At 39.5% G+C, this 19,786-nt stretch overlaps 1 protein-coding gene across 2 annotated transcripts; it reads right to left on the bottom strand.

Moving 5' to 3' along the window:
• Positions 1 to 4,145: 4,145 nt before the first annotated feature.
• Positions 4,146 to 19,734, bottom strand: NSUN2 (NOP2/Sun RNA methyltransferase 2). 2 transcript variants are annotated; one of them, XM_052703504.1, is made up of 19 exons: positions 19,655 to 19,734; positions 19,202 to 19,359; positions 19,027 to 19,131; positions 18,819 to 18,924; positions 17,793 to 17,864; positions 17,313 to 17,397; positions 16,352 to 16,544; positions 15,976 to 16,050; positions 14,718 to 14,848; positions 13,371 to 13,444; positions 11,309 to 11,439; positions 10,608 to 10,704; positions 9,500 to 9,669; positions 8,898 to 8,990; positions 8,340 to 8,475; positions 7,126 to 7,206; positions 6,762 to 6,900; positions 5,750 to 5,789; positions 4,146 to 4,922 (listed from the first exon to the last, which is right to left on the bottom strand). In XM_052703504.1, the coding sequence occupies exons 2-19, from the start codon at positions 19,255 to 19,257 to the stop codon at positions 4,517 to 4,519; spliced, it is 2,190 nt and encodes a 729-aa protein (XP_052559464.1). In that variant the 5' UTR covers positions 19,258 to 19,359; positions 19,655 to 19,734; the 3' UTR covers positions 4,146 to 4,516. The 2 variants fall into 2 exon arrangements, with proteins under 2 accessions (XP_052559464.1, XP_052559463.1); XM_052703503.1 differs by lacking the exon at positions 19,655 to 19,734 and adding an exon at positions 19,430 to 19,629.
• Positions 19,735 to 19,786: the final 52 nt, after the last annotated feature.

The raw sequence follows: 19,786 nt of genomic DNA, 5'->3' as shown, positions 1-19,786 counted from the left end.
CACAGAATGGGACAGTAATAAACACTCATCAACTGGCTTTGCCTGGCTGACTCTTGGTAACCTCCGTGGATGGAAATCCCATTTAAATGTCACTACATCAAGAAACAGTACACTGTAGAGTTGTCTAAACTATTATTCTCTTCGCCAAACAACTTGACTTCTGTGCATTTACTGTAACGCTGGAAGACAAAAATCCTAATGCTTGAGTAATGACTGCAGATGAGGCATTAAGAATGCTAGCTACATGCAGAGTTATGCTCTGCTGTTCTATCTGGAAAGAAGCCAAACAGCAGATGATAGAATAAATATATAAATGAAAGCGCATATTTTCTGATAACTGAGATGGAATTGCTCTGGGTTACTCATTTAAAGAAAAAAAACATGGTTATAGACAAACATATAGCCAACAGCATGCATAAATGTAACTGAATAGAACTACCAAGTGCAGAAATAAGAATTCAATTTCATTCAAAACAAGTAGCTACACTGCGAGAAGCAGACAAGTCTGCATTAAAAAAAATAATCCTTCGGTTTGTTTAAGCTCAAGACATTAAATGATTAAAATCTCATTACGGCTTTGATATGAGGCTCAGCAGCAGGCACAGAAAATGCACCCCAAGTTGCCAAGCCTCAGGTGCTGGTGCTGCTCAGCCTTGTCCAAGGCAGGCAGCACTCACCCAGCTCTGCTCCCAAGGCCCAGCACACAGCAGTGCAGTGCATTCTGCCCACCTGCATGGCACCCATCAGCCACAGGCTGCCAGGTGCTGCTGCTGTGGTCACCCTGCCCACTTTCCATGCTGCCCACACTGCCTTGCCAAAGCTGATTACACCTCATCTTGCAGACACCAGGGCATGGCTGCATGCTGACCTCCACTCAGTCAGCAGTGTGGCAGGCACACACAACAGCTTTGTTTTCTCCAGGCTGGATTTTCTTACTGAAAAAAGCAGCGTGCTGGTTCTCCTTTGCTGCAGCCAAAAACAGACAGGAGATCTCACAGGAGCTGATTTTGTTTATTGCTAAGGCTAAATCTGACGTTGGCAGGCAGGAGCTTTTCCAAAGGTCTGTATACACAAACATCTGAAGCCTATGATTTCTCAGATGGCTAAGAAAAAAAAAAAAAAAATCACCCTGGAGCCAAGAGACTGTGGAATATTAATTCAGAAGCAGACTACATTGTCAACATTCTAACAAACTTCCAGAGAAATGACTAACTTTTGGTAATTACTGAAGACAAGGCTACAAAAGACAATCCACATGGTCTTTCCTTATCTTCCTGTGTTTTCATGCAGAGGATAACTTTCCAGAGTCTGGCAGATTCTCCACAGGGCAGCTCAAAGCAGAACCAAATCAGAGTATTCTTTAAGATGCAAGGCATTTATTTCCCCTCTATCACAGGATCAGAATCACAGAATTGCTCAGGTTGGAAAGGACCTTAAAGATCATCAATCAAATCCAGCCACAACCTAACCAGAGTACTCTAACAACCCTCTGCTAAATCACGTCCCTGAGCACCACATCCAAACTGTTTCTAAACACATCCAGGGATGGTGACTCAACCACCTCCTTGGGGAGCCTGTTCCAGTGTTTAACAGCCCTGTCGACTTCTGTAAAGAAGTTTTTCCTGATATCCAACCTAAACCTCCCCTGGTGCAACTTGAGGCCACTTCCCCTCATCCTGTCACCTGTCCCCAGTGAGAAGAGACCAGCCCTGCTCTTGCTGCAATCACCTTTCAGATACTGGAGGAGAGCAATAAGGTCTCCACTTAGCCTCTTCTTCCCCACACTGAACAGCCCCAGTTCCTTCAGTCGCTCCTCATAGGGCACATTCTCCAAGTCCTTCACAAGCCTCGTTGCCCTTCTTTGGACCTGCTCCAGCACCTCAGTGTCCCTTCTGTATTGAGGTTACCACATATAAAACACACTGCCACCAGCACAAGCATCTAGCATTTCAGAACATTTAGAAACACAGTCCTGTCTTCCTAAAAAATGGCAAATTGGAGAAACTCACAAATTTAATAGGCTCTATTTAAGAGGATTGACTCAATCATTTGAGAACTATAAACCTACCTGTTTTAAAAGCTTTCACATTCTCAGCCTTAATACAATAACTTATCACCTCTCTTCATCCCCCTTCTTTGGCTGTTCTGTTATTTGCAGCAACCAAGGGCCCAATGCCACTCAAGTAGAGGTGCAGCCACCTGACTGTTTGTGCCACAGCAGCACATACCTCACAGGGAAAGGCAACACACAACGTTGTCACATTTCCAGCCTGGGAAGCTGCAACAGCGTTTTCAGCCACTACCTAGTTTTGGGCACCTTGCTTCCTGATAATCAAGACAAGAGTGACTGGGACAAAACAACTAGCACAAGCCAACTAGCAGTATTTAAACAAACAAAAACCATTATCTGTCTTTTTTTTTTTTTTGGAGGTATGCATTGTAAAACTGCTGGACAGTTCAAGATCAGACACCCTGTTTCTTGGCTTAAATCTCCCATGTGCACTTAATAGGGAAAACAAGAAAAACCCTCCAAAAAGCAGAAGTAAAGCATTATCTGCTTTGTATGTAACGCAGGAAAACAGGACTACTCAGAGAATTTAACGTTTCAGACATGAGCTCTTCTGTTACTACTGTTATATCTGCTTTTTGCTACATCACGATAATCTGTATTAATAAGCATTCTCATCAGCCTAACCTTCCACAGAACTGAAACCTCTGCAGTCATCAACTAAAAGAGCTTTAACAGCTGCTCAAAGGCACCAACAGATGCAGTAACAGCAGCCACCAGTTCTGATTTCTTTACGTAATTGTAACATTTGACCTTCTGATAATTTATGGAGATCATTAGAGCATAAAAGTAATGGCTATGCTATAATCGTTCTTCCTCAGGGGCTGATGCAAAGTTATGAGAACCAATGCTAATTTTCATGCTTTAAGTTTGATACTGTTGTAAGGATTTTTTTTTCTTATGCATGTTGTTAAAAATTCAAGATTATACACCATACATACCTCAAAATCAAGAGAATTCCACTGTGCAGCTCTTCTGCATAAGGAACTGTCAAAAAGCTACCTGTCCAATCACAGCACTTAATACATGGAACTCAATCCTTTGAATACGTACATACAACAGAGCACTGAACTCTAACAAGCAAAATACAAGGGCAAGAACTATGGCTTTTTTTTTCCCCCCCATTAACCTATTTTGTGGACTCTCAAGAGGAAAATGAGTCCTGTCAATGTTTTTTCATTGCATAAGACTTCATATCTTACCAGAGGTCATTATTTCAGTTTGCATCTCTCCCTCAAGAATACTTTCCTCTGATGAAGTAGTTCAAGGACAAGTCTGTTGTAGCAAGATATAACAAATGGATCCAAGCTATGTTAGGACTTCATCAGTAAAAGCACACACTGTAAATTTACTTTGACAAGCAGGACAAATATTTGCATCACATGGCCCTACTGGAGGACAATACCGTGTACCACCGGTCACTTTCCTTTCAGGTCAACTTGATAAAAGTAAAAACTAAGCTATAAGGGATAATTATATCTATTATAATTAGGGTAAATTATGAACTTCCAAGACAGCCAACTATGTTTTTTTTAATAGTCAGATTAAGTAAAACAACTTTTTGAGTCTAAATAACATCATCTAAAATACTATATGACAAAATACTCACTGTAAAAAACATACTATACTATTATTTCAGCCATAAACACGCATCTTGTGACAACTGAAAGCCAACTTGATGAAAGGACAGAGAAATAGAAAACTACTGTCACTCCAACTGACAGTCAGCCTCTCTCAGGCACATTCCAAGACATGAGTCTGCACACAGCTCAGCACAGCTGAAGATCTTGTTAAGGTCAATCCATCTCCCTTACAAAGAACTTACAACTCTGAAAAACCATCTCAGACACCAGACTCTGACAAAATGCATTCTGCATTTCCTTGCCAGAAAGCTGGGCATTGTTTTAATTTCAATAATTGAAACGGGTTTCCAGTTAGGCATCTCGTATGTGTATTTGTATGCATGCTTGCCATGATACCCTTACCCATTAAAAAATACCACACATGTAGCAGTCAGGCTGAGTAGTTAGCAGGCTAAACAATCTTAAAAGAAAAAAGGTTACTTCTAGAACTTGCATGCTTTGAATGAAACTTCAGTTGTTGTTTTGCTTTATTGTGAAGGAATTCTTCGTAAGATTCTGACCAGTGCCACAGCCAGTTTATTTGTACATACCATTTTTCTATTTCAAAGACAGGCTTCAGATTTTACTGGTGCATGGTCCATTGCCAGCAACAGACACACAAACCCACCAGTGAAACCGAAAAGTAGTAACAATAAGACACGCTTGAAGAGAATTTTTTTTAATATAGTTTTCATTTAAAAAATAAAATAGGTGAAATTTTAAAATAGGAATCCCAACTGAAATTTTAAAATATTCTTCCATGCTAAAAGCCAGAGTCTGGATGTGAGCCTCATGGAAGCCACACAGAAGTAACATTGAAAGAAATTTAATCTTTCACATTATTTGTACTGATATCTTTACTTTCTTGGCTTATGTGACTGTTGGTATTTTTACTAAATTGATCTGAATCCTCACTTTTATTTTCTATTTCCATAGCACTGCTTTCCATAGGACGGTGGTGAGATTCTCCACCTACTTCTGCTTCCATTTTAGTGACTGCATCCCGTTCTTTATCTTCCACATCCATTCCTTCCTCCATTTGTGCTGGTCTGCACTGAACTTCCTCCTCTGTTTTACTTTCTGATTCCCCCTCTTTCCTCTTTGCTTTAAACACTTCAACTCCCATCATCCTCAGGTAATGAAGTCTCTCATTCTTGGGCACAAAGGCACGGAGCGATGTCTTTCCTTGCCAGCCACAGAGCACTACAGGACACTGAAGATCATCAGGTTTTCTACAAACAAGCAGTTACTTCTGGTCAAGTAGGAGAAAGAATCTTGAAAACAATTTTACAGCCGTAGCTTGAATGTACAACAATTAACAGCAAACACAGCTTATAGCTATTTCTTGAAGAATCATAGAATGGCCTGGGTTGGAAGGGACCCCAAGGGTTCATCAAGCTCCAACCCTCCTGGCACAGACAGGGCTGCCAACCTGCATGTGTAATATTAGAGCTGCCCTGGGCCACATCCAACCTGGCCTTGAACAACTCCAGGGACAAGGCATCCACAACCTCACTGGGCAGTCTGTTCTTGTAAGATGTATGTATATTGTTCTGAACTTCAGTATCTAAACACGTACCTGCTTGTCCCAGCATGCAAAGCAGCAGAAACCAAAACCAAACCAACTTCAAGACTATCCACTTCTACAACAGGTAAAATGATTTTCTGGCTCTGACACAGTTTCTAAAACTAATTTAAGCAACAGTGCGATGAACTTCACATTTAGAAAGATTACTCACAGAGCTTCCTAAACTGCTTAGGCAACAAAAACGAACAAAGAAATGTTTATCTTTTTCCTATTTCTTAAAAGAGAAACAAAAGCATCACATGCAGTGATGCTGAACATCTGTGGTAGAACAAGTAGCTCTCCTCCATAAAGCTGAACTCTGCAACTGTTTTTGAAGGGGCACAGGCAAAGATAGCCTTAGATCTTATTCTATCTGGCTTTACTGCTGACCTCACTACATCTCTACTGTTGGGTTTTTTCCCCTGACTCAAAATAAACTGCTATGCCAACAGCAGTTTAAGTAAGTAAATGGAAAGCTACATATGTACTTACTCAGGGTCTGGCTCATACTTCAGAACTATACTTCCCATTGCTGGAGTACAGGGAGAGAGGAAAAAAACAAATGGATATGTTACTTAGTACAAGGTTAGTGTCAAATGACAGAAATCAGAAAAATTTTGAAGAAATCAAGTTTCTAGACAGCCATACAGCATGACTTCAACAGCTGGTTAGCAGCTACCTGCATCAATAAGAAATTACAGATACTACCAGTGGTTTGAGGTTTGTTTTTTGTTCAAACCAAAATATGCTTAGGACTTACAGAAACATCTGCCAAAAAAAAAAAAAAAAGCCCCTAAATCAAACAAATTAAGATTCAGAACCACAGCATATTAATTCACTCAGTAAATGTAACAAGGAATTTTTAGATAAAATAAAGCAAAATAGCATATGGCAGCCTGAACTTCAGAAAACGTGTTTTTCTCCTATTTTGCCTCATCAAACCCAAAGTACAAGAACCAGCAATCACTTGAAAGTAAAATGATATAAATAAAGTGAAAAATGTCTCAATTCCTTCAAGCACTCAGCACAGAGGAGAAAAGTTCAAGTACACATTACTCCCCACATAAGAAAATGAGACGTGTACCTAAATTTGATACACAGAACCATGAGAAACAATTGTATATGACAAAATTTCAACTGAGCAGCAAAGATTCGTAGAGAACCTAAAATCTTTCTTCTGTTATTTCCTGTGCTCCTTCACAGGACTGCTGCATGAAGTCACTAACCTGGCAACTCTCCAGCTCCCAGGAGTTCATAAACCTCAAAAGCTGTGACCAGAAAGAACTACAATTTCTAGTGGCACACTGGGCTTCAATAACACTTAATTACCTAATTAACAAGTTTTAGGATAATTTTAGAGGGTTTTTGTGTGTGTTTTGTTTTACAGCAGACACAGTTTACACGTCAACAATTTTTTCTGGTTTTCCATTTTAAACAAACTAAATGATCGTTTTGTCATATCGCAAACTAGAAGATATCAAACTGGAACATATCGCAAACTTACCCATGTCTTTGACTTTCCTCTGTGTTTCACTGCTGAATTTGCTTAAGAATGGATTTTCCTGGGTTAGCAGTATTTTAACATCTTCTATGCAGACATTTATAATCCTTGCATGAATGAATGGGTATAGAGTATATATTCCCTGTTCAATAGATAGATATAATTATTTCAAAATGTAGTTTCTACTTCACAAAGAAAAATGTTCAAAACAGCATCTGCTTTAGCCAATACCAGAAAGTATTTTTTTTAATTTTAAAACATACTGAAAATGCAAATTACTCAATCTGACGAATTCAGGGCCAGCTGTGCTCTAAGCTAAAGAGAAAACCAAGGTATCTCCTTTGAAAATGCACAGCTTTGTAATTACCTCCTGTGCTAATCTGAAGGCACATCCAAACTGCTCACCATCGCTGTTGCGAGACCAGACTTTTATTCCTGTGTTGATAACCTGCAAAAGGCAGAGCCAATAAGCATTATTCAAAGGTATAAATTGTAAATTATCACTCTGAGCTTTGTTTTTCCTCCATTGTTTGACAAAAACTAGGAAAAAGGTTGACTTCACATTTGCTCTTTGGACTGGATACTCATTTAAATTCATATGAAAATTCACTCAAGGGAAAAAGAAATTCCCACCAGCAAAATACAGCTCTCTTTCAAGACAGATAATTATTACTCCTTTCCATGTTGAAAATACCACAGTGAAGAAAAGGTAGGCTTAAAATGAGGGCAGCAACTATCGAGATGTCATTTTAATCAGCGTTTGAATCAGAATTTTCTATTTTGAAAACAAGAGATGCTTAAAATTAGGATGCCATAAGATCTGTGGTACCCAAAGACTTACTGTCTAAATAGTAGACTTTCGTTCCTTAAAATTTTGTCAGTTATGCAGCCATTTCCTGCATGTGGAATAAAAACATAAGTATCCATCTTGAAGATCTGATGCAAATGTTAACTGAATACACATGGGGATTTTTAGGATTCAACTGTATGTGGCCTTGAACAGTATCTGATCTATCTGATCTAGGTCAGTACATTTTATTCAATGACTTAAGACAAATCTTTAGCATTTGCAATGCATTTTTGTGGGGGATTTTTATTAACCACCACAATGAATAACTTTTGTGAATTAGACATCTCATTACTGTTCAGCTTAACAGTTTTTCAGTTTTTTGAAATTACTTTCAAACACTGTTTCCATATAACAGGGCCAGGTAATGGACAACTTGAGTTGAATTATTATTTTTGGTAAGCTTTCAAAAAACTTGTACTGCTTCCTAATATTAAGAGGATCATATAACTACAGCAGCATCAACACAAGCTTCTGATTATTTGTGAAGGTACCTGAAGACCACAGAACATTTCTGAGATGCCAAAAAATAATATTGATTTTGATCTTGGAGAATTACATTTACCTCCCTCGAGACAGTACTTCATCTCTTAATAAAGGAGGAAAGAGAGGCAAACATTCAAAGACAAGGAATATCTGAAGGCTAATTCTCTACATGAACAGTTAAATCCACAACAAAGTTAAAGGACGCAATCACTGATGTTTTTGATCTTTGTTGCAAAGATGAACCATACCTTCATCTTCTCACTGTTGTTGAGAAGCACATTCCTCAGCTCCTTAGAAACCATGTACAGCTGTCTCTTCTTTCCTTCTTGAGTTCGAGTTAATAAATTCATCTTGGGAAATGAAGGATCCAGTGCATAAAACTTCCTATGGCCGTAATACTTGTTTTGATTAACTGAACAACAAAATTACATACACAAAACACACAGATGGGTGTCGTTGTTTAACCTATCTCTGCAAAAACCTTCAGTTAGTTGACATTAGCTTCAGTACACAAAGATCAGCATTTCAGAGACTCCTGCCATCAGAAGTGATTCAGTGTCACAGACTGTAAGATGCACTTGAACATTTCCAGAGCCAACTACCATCCACGGCCTTTAGTTGACTACCCTCTTTTAAGAAGAGTTTGAGTGCTGTGGAGATGGGCATCTAGTGCAAAGACAGGGAACAAGTTTACCTATGACCAACCAGACCCATCTTGTGTGATCAACTAAATTGCTAATATTCCTCAAACTGTTTGTTAGGAATCTTACTAGATTAAAAAAAAAACAACAACTTTTTTTTCTTACTGGATAGGAAGGAACAATGGGTCATCTTCAGGGAGAAATACAAAAGGATCTTCTTTAAAACCAAACAACTTCATTTTTTTAGATGGTGGAGGTCTAAAAAGCAAATACCATTGTCAATTTTAGTAAAAGTGATTTAGCACTGGGATATTCAACTCATTTAATCAACACTCGCTCCTATGATACTGATAATATGCCAAACTTAGTAGTGGCATTTTACTGTTCTTCAGTAAGACAATAATACATACAGTTGATTTTGTAAAATGAGGAAGCACAAGCAGTTCCTTGAGAGCAGAAGCCACACAAAGCAGACATTTGTGAGAAAGAAATTGTGGAGACAGTTTGAGATCTTTCAAAGGTCAACTTCTGAAAATAGTTATTTCCTTACCAGAGAAGAACGAACTATCAGACTTCTCAAATGCTGATACACCAGGAGGTTATTCTCCTAACTCGCTAAATTCGCAGATGTAGATGGAAAAGTACGACAACTGAGAAAATTCACTAATACTTACTGATCCACTTCTAAGAGTGAAAAACCAAAAGAGCTGAATACAACTCAGCAATTATGATGCTGTCACAGGACAAATATTTAGATAGCCTCTTACCCGCAAACTCCTTTTTTGCTCTGCTCAGTGTCTGAATTTTGCTGTTCTTGTACTTTCTTAGACTCTTCATCTTCAAGTGTTGGCTTCTCAGTAGTATCTTCAGAACCATCATCTGCATTTGTTGCTGTCGCCTCAGTATCTCCTGTTTTTTCTGGTAATTTCTGATGAACCTATTTCAAATACAGCATTTTCAACAAAGCCAAAATAGTACCTAATGAGTAACAGACGGTATCTACACCTGCTCTTTGCACACATTTAGTTCTTTCAACTACTTCTATGGAAGTGCTTAAGGAGATCCATTTAGGGAGTCTAATTACTCGAGTCCAGACGCAATCACAGGTTGCATTTACCACTAAGTATGGCTCTGAACTACTTGTGACCAAAGGTGTTTTTGTACCATGTATAAAATCACATTCAAACATTCACAGAGAAGATCATTTTAAGCTAGGATCTGCTGCTTTCCAGCACTCAAAATAACTTACTGTACATTTCCTGCAACAGTGCTACAGAGTTAAATTTAGAACAGCATCAACTATTTGGAAGATGTTTGCTTACAAACAAACTTTTCTTCTAATTGCGACAGAAGTTTCACTCAATTCTTGAAGCAAATCAAATAAACAGAAGCAGCTAAAAGGGATTGAGACAAAGTCTCTCTCAGAACAAACTGAGATCAAATGACTCATGTCAACATACAGTGCTGACGGCTGAAAAACAAAACTGACAGAAAGACATTGAAGTCAAATGGCTGAAGCTGCTGCTGCTGCTACTAACAGTTCTACATACAATCCTGCTGCTGACATCTGCTGTACTGATCTGCTAGTGAATCACTCCTGAGCAACCCTTCATAGAGTAAGATATATTGAAAACAGAATTAACTTAGAGAATAAGTAGAAAAAACAGTGTCAGCAGACAGACCACACACAACTAAAGGAAGCAACAGCTTTAGCTACCCAATCTAATCAGTGCCTATAATTCTTTCAAAGTCTTAGCTTCATATTTAACTATAATCTTGCTATTTTGCTATGAATTATTTTTTATCCTATGTCACATAGTAAATTCCAGAAATGTTACTGAAAGTTTGCATTTCAGCTCCCTTAAAATAAGTTACCTTAGGCTGGCGTTTATTCCATGGCATTGGAGATTTTTTTATTAACACAGCCACAAAAAAGCCTCCTGTGTTCTGGTGATGTGGCAGTATTCTAATGCTAGGAACAAATAACAAAACCGTGACTGCAGTGTACTCATCATCAGCTTTTGTGGCTCTCACAAAGCATTAGTGATGTCATATTTACTTTCAAGGTAAACTTAAATATCCGTATTAGCATTGCACAGATTTAATTTATCAAGGTAGAAACAGGATCTAAAATAGAGCATTCTGACAAAATAACTTGCATCAGTGCCACGCATTCATTTCACCACTCACATCTGATCTTTAATGACTCACATCTAAGCACTATTTTTAGAATAGCTATGCAAAATCTTTCATTGAAAATAAGTCAGTGTTGAAATGTTAATATTTAACACACTTTTCTGGTAATTTCACTATGCATCTCTATTGGTTGCAAAGAATCTGACATGCTGTATTAATATTTATTCCTGTAAACAGCATTCACTGGAATGTAACTATTGTGCACTACCATTACATACAAAGCAACCAAATCATATTTAAACCTGCACAAGCACAGAGCTGTACTACAACACGTTCCTAATCTGAACTCCTAATTACAATTTGTCCATCACCATATAAAGTTAAGAAATCAAAACCTCATAAAATCCATTCTGGAAAAAAAAAAAACAAAAACAACTCACCAGCGCTCTAGATTCATTGCCTTTAGCTTCTCCTCCTCTTTTATAGGAAACATTGTGGGACGTATTTGTGTTTGTCTATTTGAAGGCACGTCTTTCCACTCTTCAAACCACTGTCCATCTTTCAGCATGACCTTTAAATGAGGAAATACAAGGTATTACAAAGAACACGGATACCTTCTGAATATTATCCAGGACTTAGAATGCACCTATAAATCCACTCTAAGTTACAGCATATATACAATACTACTTTATACCACTGAAGGTTCAAAGCTTTTAAAGGACATAAGTGAAAGATTAGAGGCACAACTCTTGCAGTATGATATTCTGAATACTGTTCAAGCAAGAAGACCAAAGTGAACAACAGAAGCTTCAGAACCCTCCATGTCTGCTTCCATAGCAGCCACTAGGTCTGTAAGAAAGATCATGTGTAGGAATGCATTGGGCAAAAAGTGAAATGAAAGGTCTTCCGTGGTTTTAAGGCAGCAAAATAGGACACAGGGATGGTGACTTCAGGACTGGTAGGTATACTGAAGTGTTTTCTGGAAGCACAAACAAGTCCAGAATTACACTAAATACCAGGATAAATAACAGCTCTGTTCTGTTAGGTAACTGCTGGAAAGAACATACTGAACTCCTTTCTACTGCATATTTTGCCAGCATCTTGTCACAGCACAACAACAAATAAAAGAGATGCAGAAGTCAATTGTATCTGAAGTTAAAAGGTTATTTTCTTCAAAATTCAGAGCTAAATCACTGGAGATTACTCATCATCTAACCTAAGGACAGAGTACCAAACATCACTTGAACAGAACCTTGTTTTCCTTTTGCTGTTTTCAGAGATTCACAGCTAACCCATGCTCAGGAATATTCAGTGCAATCACTGAGTCACAGAACTTCCACTGAACAGATGTTTCACCAGGAAAGAAAAGATTGTACCCAGTGAAAAGAGTACCAAAGCAAGCTAACATGCTGAACGACAAGCTAGCCAGTGAGGCTTGAAATAATATTATAGCAGCAAATAAAAGACAACTTCCAACAAATTTTACTAGCTTAATTTCTAAAATACATATTATGGAGACTTGTATTTCAATTGCAGTCATAGAAATAAATGTCACTGAGAACAGAATATACTCTTTGCAATCTGTGTACACATTTTATAGCCTTACACAGTAAAACAAACTAAAGTAACTATCATAGAGCCACAAATGTGCATTTTACATTTATCCTTCAGCTATAAGCATAACATTTAAAATTATGGAATAAAAGGAGAGAAATCAGTCAGTTTCTAGTCTAAATTTCTAATGGCAGAGCATACGAAATTCTCTACTCTGTGCAGCCTGTTCATTACCTTGCATGCAAACACAAACCTGCAGATTATACTGTTGGAAGAGACTAGCGAAACACTGGAGAAAGATATAAACAGTGGTGTTGCAAAAGCACAGATTCATAAGTCAAATTTAATCAGAGCATCCTACTACCAGGATGGCTGCCTACTTCTTGATTATAGTGTTAACAGGAAACGAAAGAAGCTTTGGGCTCATTTGTGCCTCCCTACTCATCTGATTTAAATTCTGGAAACCCAAAAGGCCTGGAGAAAAATACAGGATTTCTATTAATATACTAAGATTACTCACACCACTGCAATTTTTGTAGGTTATTTCCATACAGAGTTTAACAGCTTTTACTTCCAAATGATTCAAATGGAGCAGCTAAACAACAGTAATATCCTACAGTAACAGACAGTAAAGGCAGAGAAGGCAGGCGAAGTTAAAAAGTGGCTGAAATGATGGCGCCATCTACAGGCCACGAGCTGAATGCAGTCAGAAAGGGAACACGTTTGAAGTGGAGGCGATAGAGCCAAGAAGAAAGCTAAGGGAAAATGAGAGCAGCTGAGGAGAGAGGCACTTAACATTGGAAAGATTTTTTTCACCCTCTTCTTTAATACCATATAGTTTAAAACTCTAAACAGCAAGTCACTAACGTTATTTCAGGTCAATCTAATCCCTCGGAATTTCACTCCACCACACACCAAGAATGTTGTAGAAATACCATATAAAAGTACCTTCCATTTTGTAATTCCTGGCATCCTCTTCAGACCTGGCAACTCAGAAGAGACATCAGCAAGTTCTAAGGCACCTGAAATCTCAGATACAAATATATATATATGTATATATATACATATATATAGAAACCAGAATTTGAAAATTGTGATCCTAATTAACTTTTATAAAAACAATTTTCCTTAAAGATTTCGGATCATTACTTTTCATGACTTCAGAGGAACAAAATATAATGAAATCACTACAGTGTAAATTGACAAGAAAGATGGTTAGAGCTGCTCATTCCAACTAAAGAAGTTTGCAACCCTACAAATCAGCCAAGAACCCATGGTGCTTTTTCTAACAGCTGCATAGAGTAGTTCTCCACAATCTATATCATTAAATGTCATTGTTCCAGGCAGCACAGTCATAGAACAGCTTTTATTTTTACTTAGTATTTGAATTCACTAAACTGGTTATGTATTTTTCAGAGGAGTGCTCTTTTGGGATGACTAAGCCTTTGAAAATGAACTGCATATTCTGATCTTATGGACTTACAACCTTAATGCATTTCAATGTGACTGGAAAAAATATTAATCAACACAGAATTATCACTGTTTAATCTACTGAGTAGAAAGTTTAAGCTAACCTATGTCCAGAAAGTATTACATAAAAATTGACTAGTGAAGAACTATCTTAACATGTCTCTTGAGATTCTGAATGGTTATTTAAATATTAGGACTACTCTTCCCCATGTTTGTTTTACACAATTTAACCATCCCTTCTAAATGAGTAACCATTTACTCTTACAGTAGCTCCATGTGACAGCTGAAGCACCTCTTTGAAATAAGTGAAAAAATGATATAGGTATGCACATCCAGAATGACATTTGAAAACTGATTCTACTTGACATTTAGGTCTTTCCTTTGAACGTTGACTACTTACAGCATGACTTCAGCTGATGCCTCAAGATGACACCAGATCAGTCAGGCATTAAAATTAAGTGTCAGAAGTACTACAATTCCAGGCAGAGGAACGGGGCATTTTCCTTTTTCCTTAAGGAGAAAGGAATCGCTAACTTGCTATCTAAGTAGCAATACTACAAAGTAACAGGTTCTCAGATAAGACAGAACCAACAAACCTTCTGGACAAACCTAAGAAAATTTTCAAGCTCCAATGCTCAAAGCAACAGGGGTAACACACTTATTCACTAGGACACCTAAATAACCTTCAAAGTACCTGTACTGAACAGATACAAGATCTGTGTGCCAAATGCAATAGCACAGTTAACATCCTTACTATCAGTAACTATCATCCACATTTTTTTTTTTCCAGTTGAACAGTAGGAAAAATGTTACTTTTTATCTCACCTTGACTCTTTTCCAGCAGAGATGCAATCACAGCTTCATTTTCAATAGGATTCAATGAACACGTAGAATATACCATTCTCCCACCTTCTGCCAGCTGTTCAACACCACGAGTTGCAATTCTTAGTTGCAATCTAAAAGAACAACCTTGGTCTAATGAAGTATCATTCAAGAACCAGAAACATTTATCATTAAATCTGCCACAGTTGAAGTTACACTACAGACACACAGATCTCCATGGACTGCAAAATCAGCACATGCCAAGCTCAACAGCTGTCAGCAGTACACCAACTAAAATCAGTTTTAAACTGTCAGCTATCTCCATACTGCAAACACACACACAATTACACCTGTTAGAAGAGCAATAAGGTCAAACATTAGCACTAATGCATGGTAGGCTTTAACATGACATTCTGTTATTGGTTCCATCTAGTGCTCCATCAAATCTATTATACAGCATACAACACTAGAAAAAATAACCGCCCAAGCCCTTATCTTCTCAAATCTAGAATTTAAAATGAAGCCTAATCTGACTGTTCCAAGTACTAAAGACAACAGAGTTTAATATTGGCCCTTACTTCAGTAAAAAGCATCACTGAGCTGGACAACCACCTCATGGCTCTTGCTGCATAGTTACAACTACAACAAACCCTGTAATTACAAATGAGTCACTAAGCAGTAACACCTCATCACAGGTCACCTGAATCATTCTAGTCGACTGCTCTCTCAGCTTGCAACAAATACAAATAAAACATTCTCAGTTTTTCAGCTGCCTTTTAATTAATGCTTTTTACCATGCACCTGTATTCACTTTCATTTAACATAACTTGGTCTTAGGTAACTGAAACCATGTAAGAGCTAAGGTTTTAAAAGATTTTATAACATCACTATTAAGTTTTATGAGCTTCTGTGATTACATAAGTTATTTTCTAACAGTATTTCACCTGCCTAAACATCATGAATCCCATTCAACTGATCTGTTCCCTACTTTGTTATCTACTCTGTAGAAATTAGTCCAGTGAATGTGAGTGTCATATATTCACACAAATACAAGAGATTTAGATTCACACACTTCACTGGAGGTTGGCCTCACATCTGAGATACTAAAACTTTCTCAGAATAACGTATGAACTCTTGATTTGATGAAAACTAAAAACCCTTTGTCATATATTAACATACAAATTCACACAAGTACTAAAAAGAAGGGTGAAAAGGAAGAGTAGAAATGAAAGATAAATAGATGTACAATAAGCACTTTTACCCATGGAGCTGCAAACTGTTTTGTGTTGTCCACTTCTTCCATACATCAATGTTTTTCCTCATGGTTCCATCTCCACTAGAAATGAAGTTGAACACGTATATATTACCTGTGGGTAAAATTTCTTCCATACCCAAAGGACTTACAGTTGAAAAGTTAACACTCCTCTCCATGGTAACTAATTCCCTTTTGCAGTACTTTCATTTCTACACTATCTTTGTTGTTCGGTAACCACATTTAAGTATCACTTGGAATGAGAAAAGGTCTCCTTGATCTGGTATTCCCTTACCTAAGACAGTTTAAGAGATCCAGCTCTTCTGGAATTTAGTAAGCAGGATAACGCTCTCGGTAACACAAAATTCTAGTACACAGAAGATACCTGCAGGGGACGTCACACAAAATCCTGTCATAGAAGAGGATCTCTTTTCTTCCATCCACATCTATTTGTAGATTAGGGATACTGGAGGCATCGTGATTTACCACCATGATACACGGACTGTTTAATCGTTTAGCCTGATGAACCAGCAAGTAGCAGCGCTTGTTGTCAACATCATTAGCAATTACAAAACCCTCTGTGAACATAAAGCAGTAGAAAGAAGTTTCACTATTTAACAATTTAATAATTTACAGCTTATTGCTCATCTTCACATTCACATAAATCTTTCACCAGATATTTTTATTTAGGAAACTACTTATGAACAGAGGACACTCTCCTGAAAGTAAATTAAACATGGTGAGGTTTAATAACTATGACCAAGACACTCTCAAATTTTCTAAGTTCAGTGCAGCTGAAAAGACACAGATAAAGTTCCTTCCACTTTTCATTCTCTGAGTAAAACCCCTGGAACAGAGATAAAGCCTTCACTGCCACTGAAGACAACCTCTGTGCACCAGATGTGTAATGCAGAAAGAACCCATCCCCAAGCTCACCAGTTCTATGGACAGTGTTTTCTGTGAGCATTTAACTAAACGTAAGTATTTGGAAGTTTAAGCCTGAAGCAACTTAAGCCAAGCGTTTGCAGGAAGCCACTAAAACATAGAGGCAGATAAGATACCACCTTCTAAATGCACTTCTTATGTATAAAAATTAAGCTGTGATCACATCTACTACAGTCTGGACTGTGAAGATAACCAACGCATCTCTCTCCTTCAAGCCGAAGAAGCCCACAGAAGTTTCAAGGACAAAGACATAGGTCCTTCCAATCTCATACAATCAACAAACTACAGAATTTAGTAGGTAGGTAAATGCAATTGCTTTCTGGGATATTAAAGGTAATCTACAAGAAAACAAAATGAAAATTTGAAGCCCCAAAGGTTTTTGATAGTTTGTCCAAACTTACTGGGAAAAGGAACATTCATGTCTGCATGCAACATTTCAATGAGCTGAGCAGTCTTAGATCCAGGTGCAGCACACATATCTAGAATCTAGAAACACAAATGGTTAAAAAAAACAACAACAAAACAAAACAAGCAAGCTATGCGCTTGAAAAAACTTACTGTGTTGTTGTTTGAACAGAATAATTATAACCACTGAGGACACTGATCATCAAGAAAAAACACAAAACTAATTCACCAAGGAATGCAGTTTTAACTCAAGTGGCTAAAACAAACGTAAGTTCTTTACCAGGAGGGTGGTGAGGCACTTGCACAGGTTGACCTGAGAGGCTGCAAATGCCCCATCCCTAAAGGCATTCACATCCAGGCTGGACAGGACCCTGAGCAGCCTGATTTTGCCAGCACAGGACATCAACGCTGCCACTGTAGTTTCCAGCTTATGAAGCAATATTCTATGAAGATGCCACATTGTGTTTTTTAGTTACCTTGTGATCAGGGTTAACGTTAAGCAGCAGAGGTGGGATCATGCTAACAGCCTCCTGACGACTGATGTTTCCCTTAAAAGGAGAAAAAAATAAAATCATTTAACAGGAGAAAGCATTTCTTTTGTGACAGATTTTTTAAAACTCTGGGAACAAAAATAATGAAACAGTCAAAAACACAAACTTGGCTTACAAACTCAGGGTTAAATTTTAGCATATAAGTAGTATCTCATCAAGATGAAGTTTCTGAGAACTTCAGATTTACTCCATCTGCATTAACTCTACAGATCTAATTTCTGCTCAGATGAAATCAGAAATTTACTTCAACCAAGTAAAAGTGAGAAACACCCATCACTAAGGGGAACTTTTTGTAATACACACACACAGCATTTACCATACTCAAACACCTGCCTGTTTAACAAGCAGTAGTTATAAGCCGGGGGTGTTCACTAGGAAAAGGGTCTAGGGAAGGATCTCAGTATGTAAAGGGTAGCCATAAAAAAAAGAAGGGAACAGACTTTTTAGCACGGTCTGTTGGGACAGAACAAAAAGAAATGATTTCAAACTGGAAGATAAGAGAATTAGATTGGATATTAAAAAAAAAAAAGAAAAACTTTTTGGTGAGGCAATAGTACTGGGTTCCCAGAAAGGTGGCCAAAGCCTCTTTTCTGAAGGGGCTTTCCCTTTCAAGGTCAGGCTAGACAGAGCCCTGAGCAATCAGACCCAGCTGAGGGTATCCCTGTTTACTGCAAGGGAGTTGGACATTTTAGGGTCCCTTCTCACTCAGACAATTGTATTTCGGAGGCATGAGATCTCACACCCCCAAACCAACAACATGGTTGCTTGCTCAGGAGAAATATAACTGTAGGGACGTAGCAGAGGTACAGGATGAATTGCTGTCAACAGCAACACAAGACTCCACTTTTTCTGAGCTAGTCAGTTTCTGATGGGTATCACTGCAATTTCTGACACCGCACTGAAATAAAGATCTGCCCGGAGTGCAAAAGAAGTACCAAGGTCTGAACTTACACACTCTGTCTCGCTAACCAGAAACTGATGAAACCTCTCCAGCTGCGGTGACTTACGCAAGATTTTTCTACTCAGGTTGGTGTGCCACGCTAACTCCTCTGGATACCTGCAGAAAGGAAGGGGAAACCAAAGGCAAAAGGCTGCAGACCAGTCTGGCACAGCAGTTGCAGAAGGCCGGATGGGTGCCTCACCCCAACAGCGGGCTTACCAGCTCAGCGCCTGCGGCATTTCCACCTTCTGTCCGTCGACCTCCAGGTGCTGCAGCTCCCGGAAGTACTTCTCCTTCAGGCAGTGCAGGATCTCCCTGGCGTGGCTGCAAGGCACGGCGCGGTGTCTCAACGGCCGCTCCCGGCGCGTCCCGGCCCTCCCCCGGCCCCGCTCACCTCTTATAGCCGGTGATGCGCAGCGTGGCGGGCAGCGGCTCCCGCAGCGCCGCCATGAAGGCGTCCCACTCGCCGTCGGGCACGATGCGCTGCTCCCGGTAGTACCGCTCGAACAGCTCGTTCTCCTTCACGATCTCAGGGTAGCCGCCGGTCCAGCCCTACAACCAGCGCGGCCCCGTCAGCACGCCGGCCCACCGCGGCCCATTCCGCTCCCGCCCCGCCTCTCACCGCTTGGTCGTCGCCGCCGCCGCTCCGCTCCTGGCGTTGCTGCGGCAGCAGCTGCCGCCGGCGATCCCGCGCCCGGCGGCCCATAGCGAGCAGACGCCTGCCGACCCCCGCCGTCGGCGCGGCAGCTCCAATTCCTCTTAGCGACTCTACGGGGCACCGACCGCACCACGCGCCTCACGTCCACGCGCGCCCGCCAGCAACGCGCGTGCGCCAGCCCGTCCCTACCGCTCCTTCCGGGCTGCGCTACCGCCGGCCCATTTCCGCTCATGGGAACCGCCGCGCCACCTGCCCCGCCCCCCGGCTCCTCCACCAACCCACGGCCGGCGTGAGGCTCCGCTCCTCTGCGCCGATTGGTCC

Source organism: Tympanuchus pallidicinctus, unplaced genomic scaffold, assembly GCF_026119805.1.
Source record: "Tympanuchus pallidicinctus isolate F22 unplaced genomic scaffold, pur_lepc_1.0 scaffold5, whole genome shotgun sequence".
Lineage (NCBI taxonomy): Eukaryota > Metazoa > Chordata > Aves > Galliformes > Phasianidae > Tympanuchus > Tympanuchus pallidicinctus.
The sequence above is the reverse complement of the archived record's forward strand: the minus strand, read 5'-3'. Positions and strand labels throughout refer to the sequence as shown.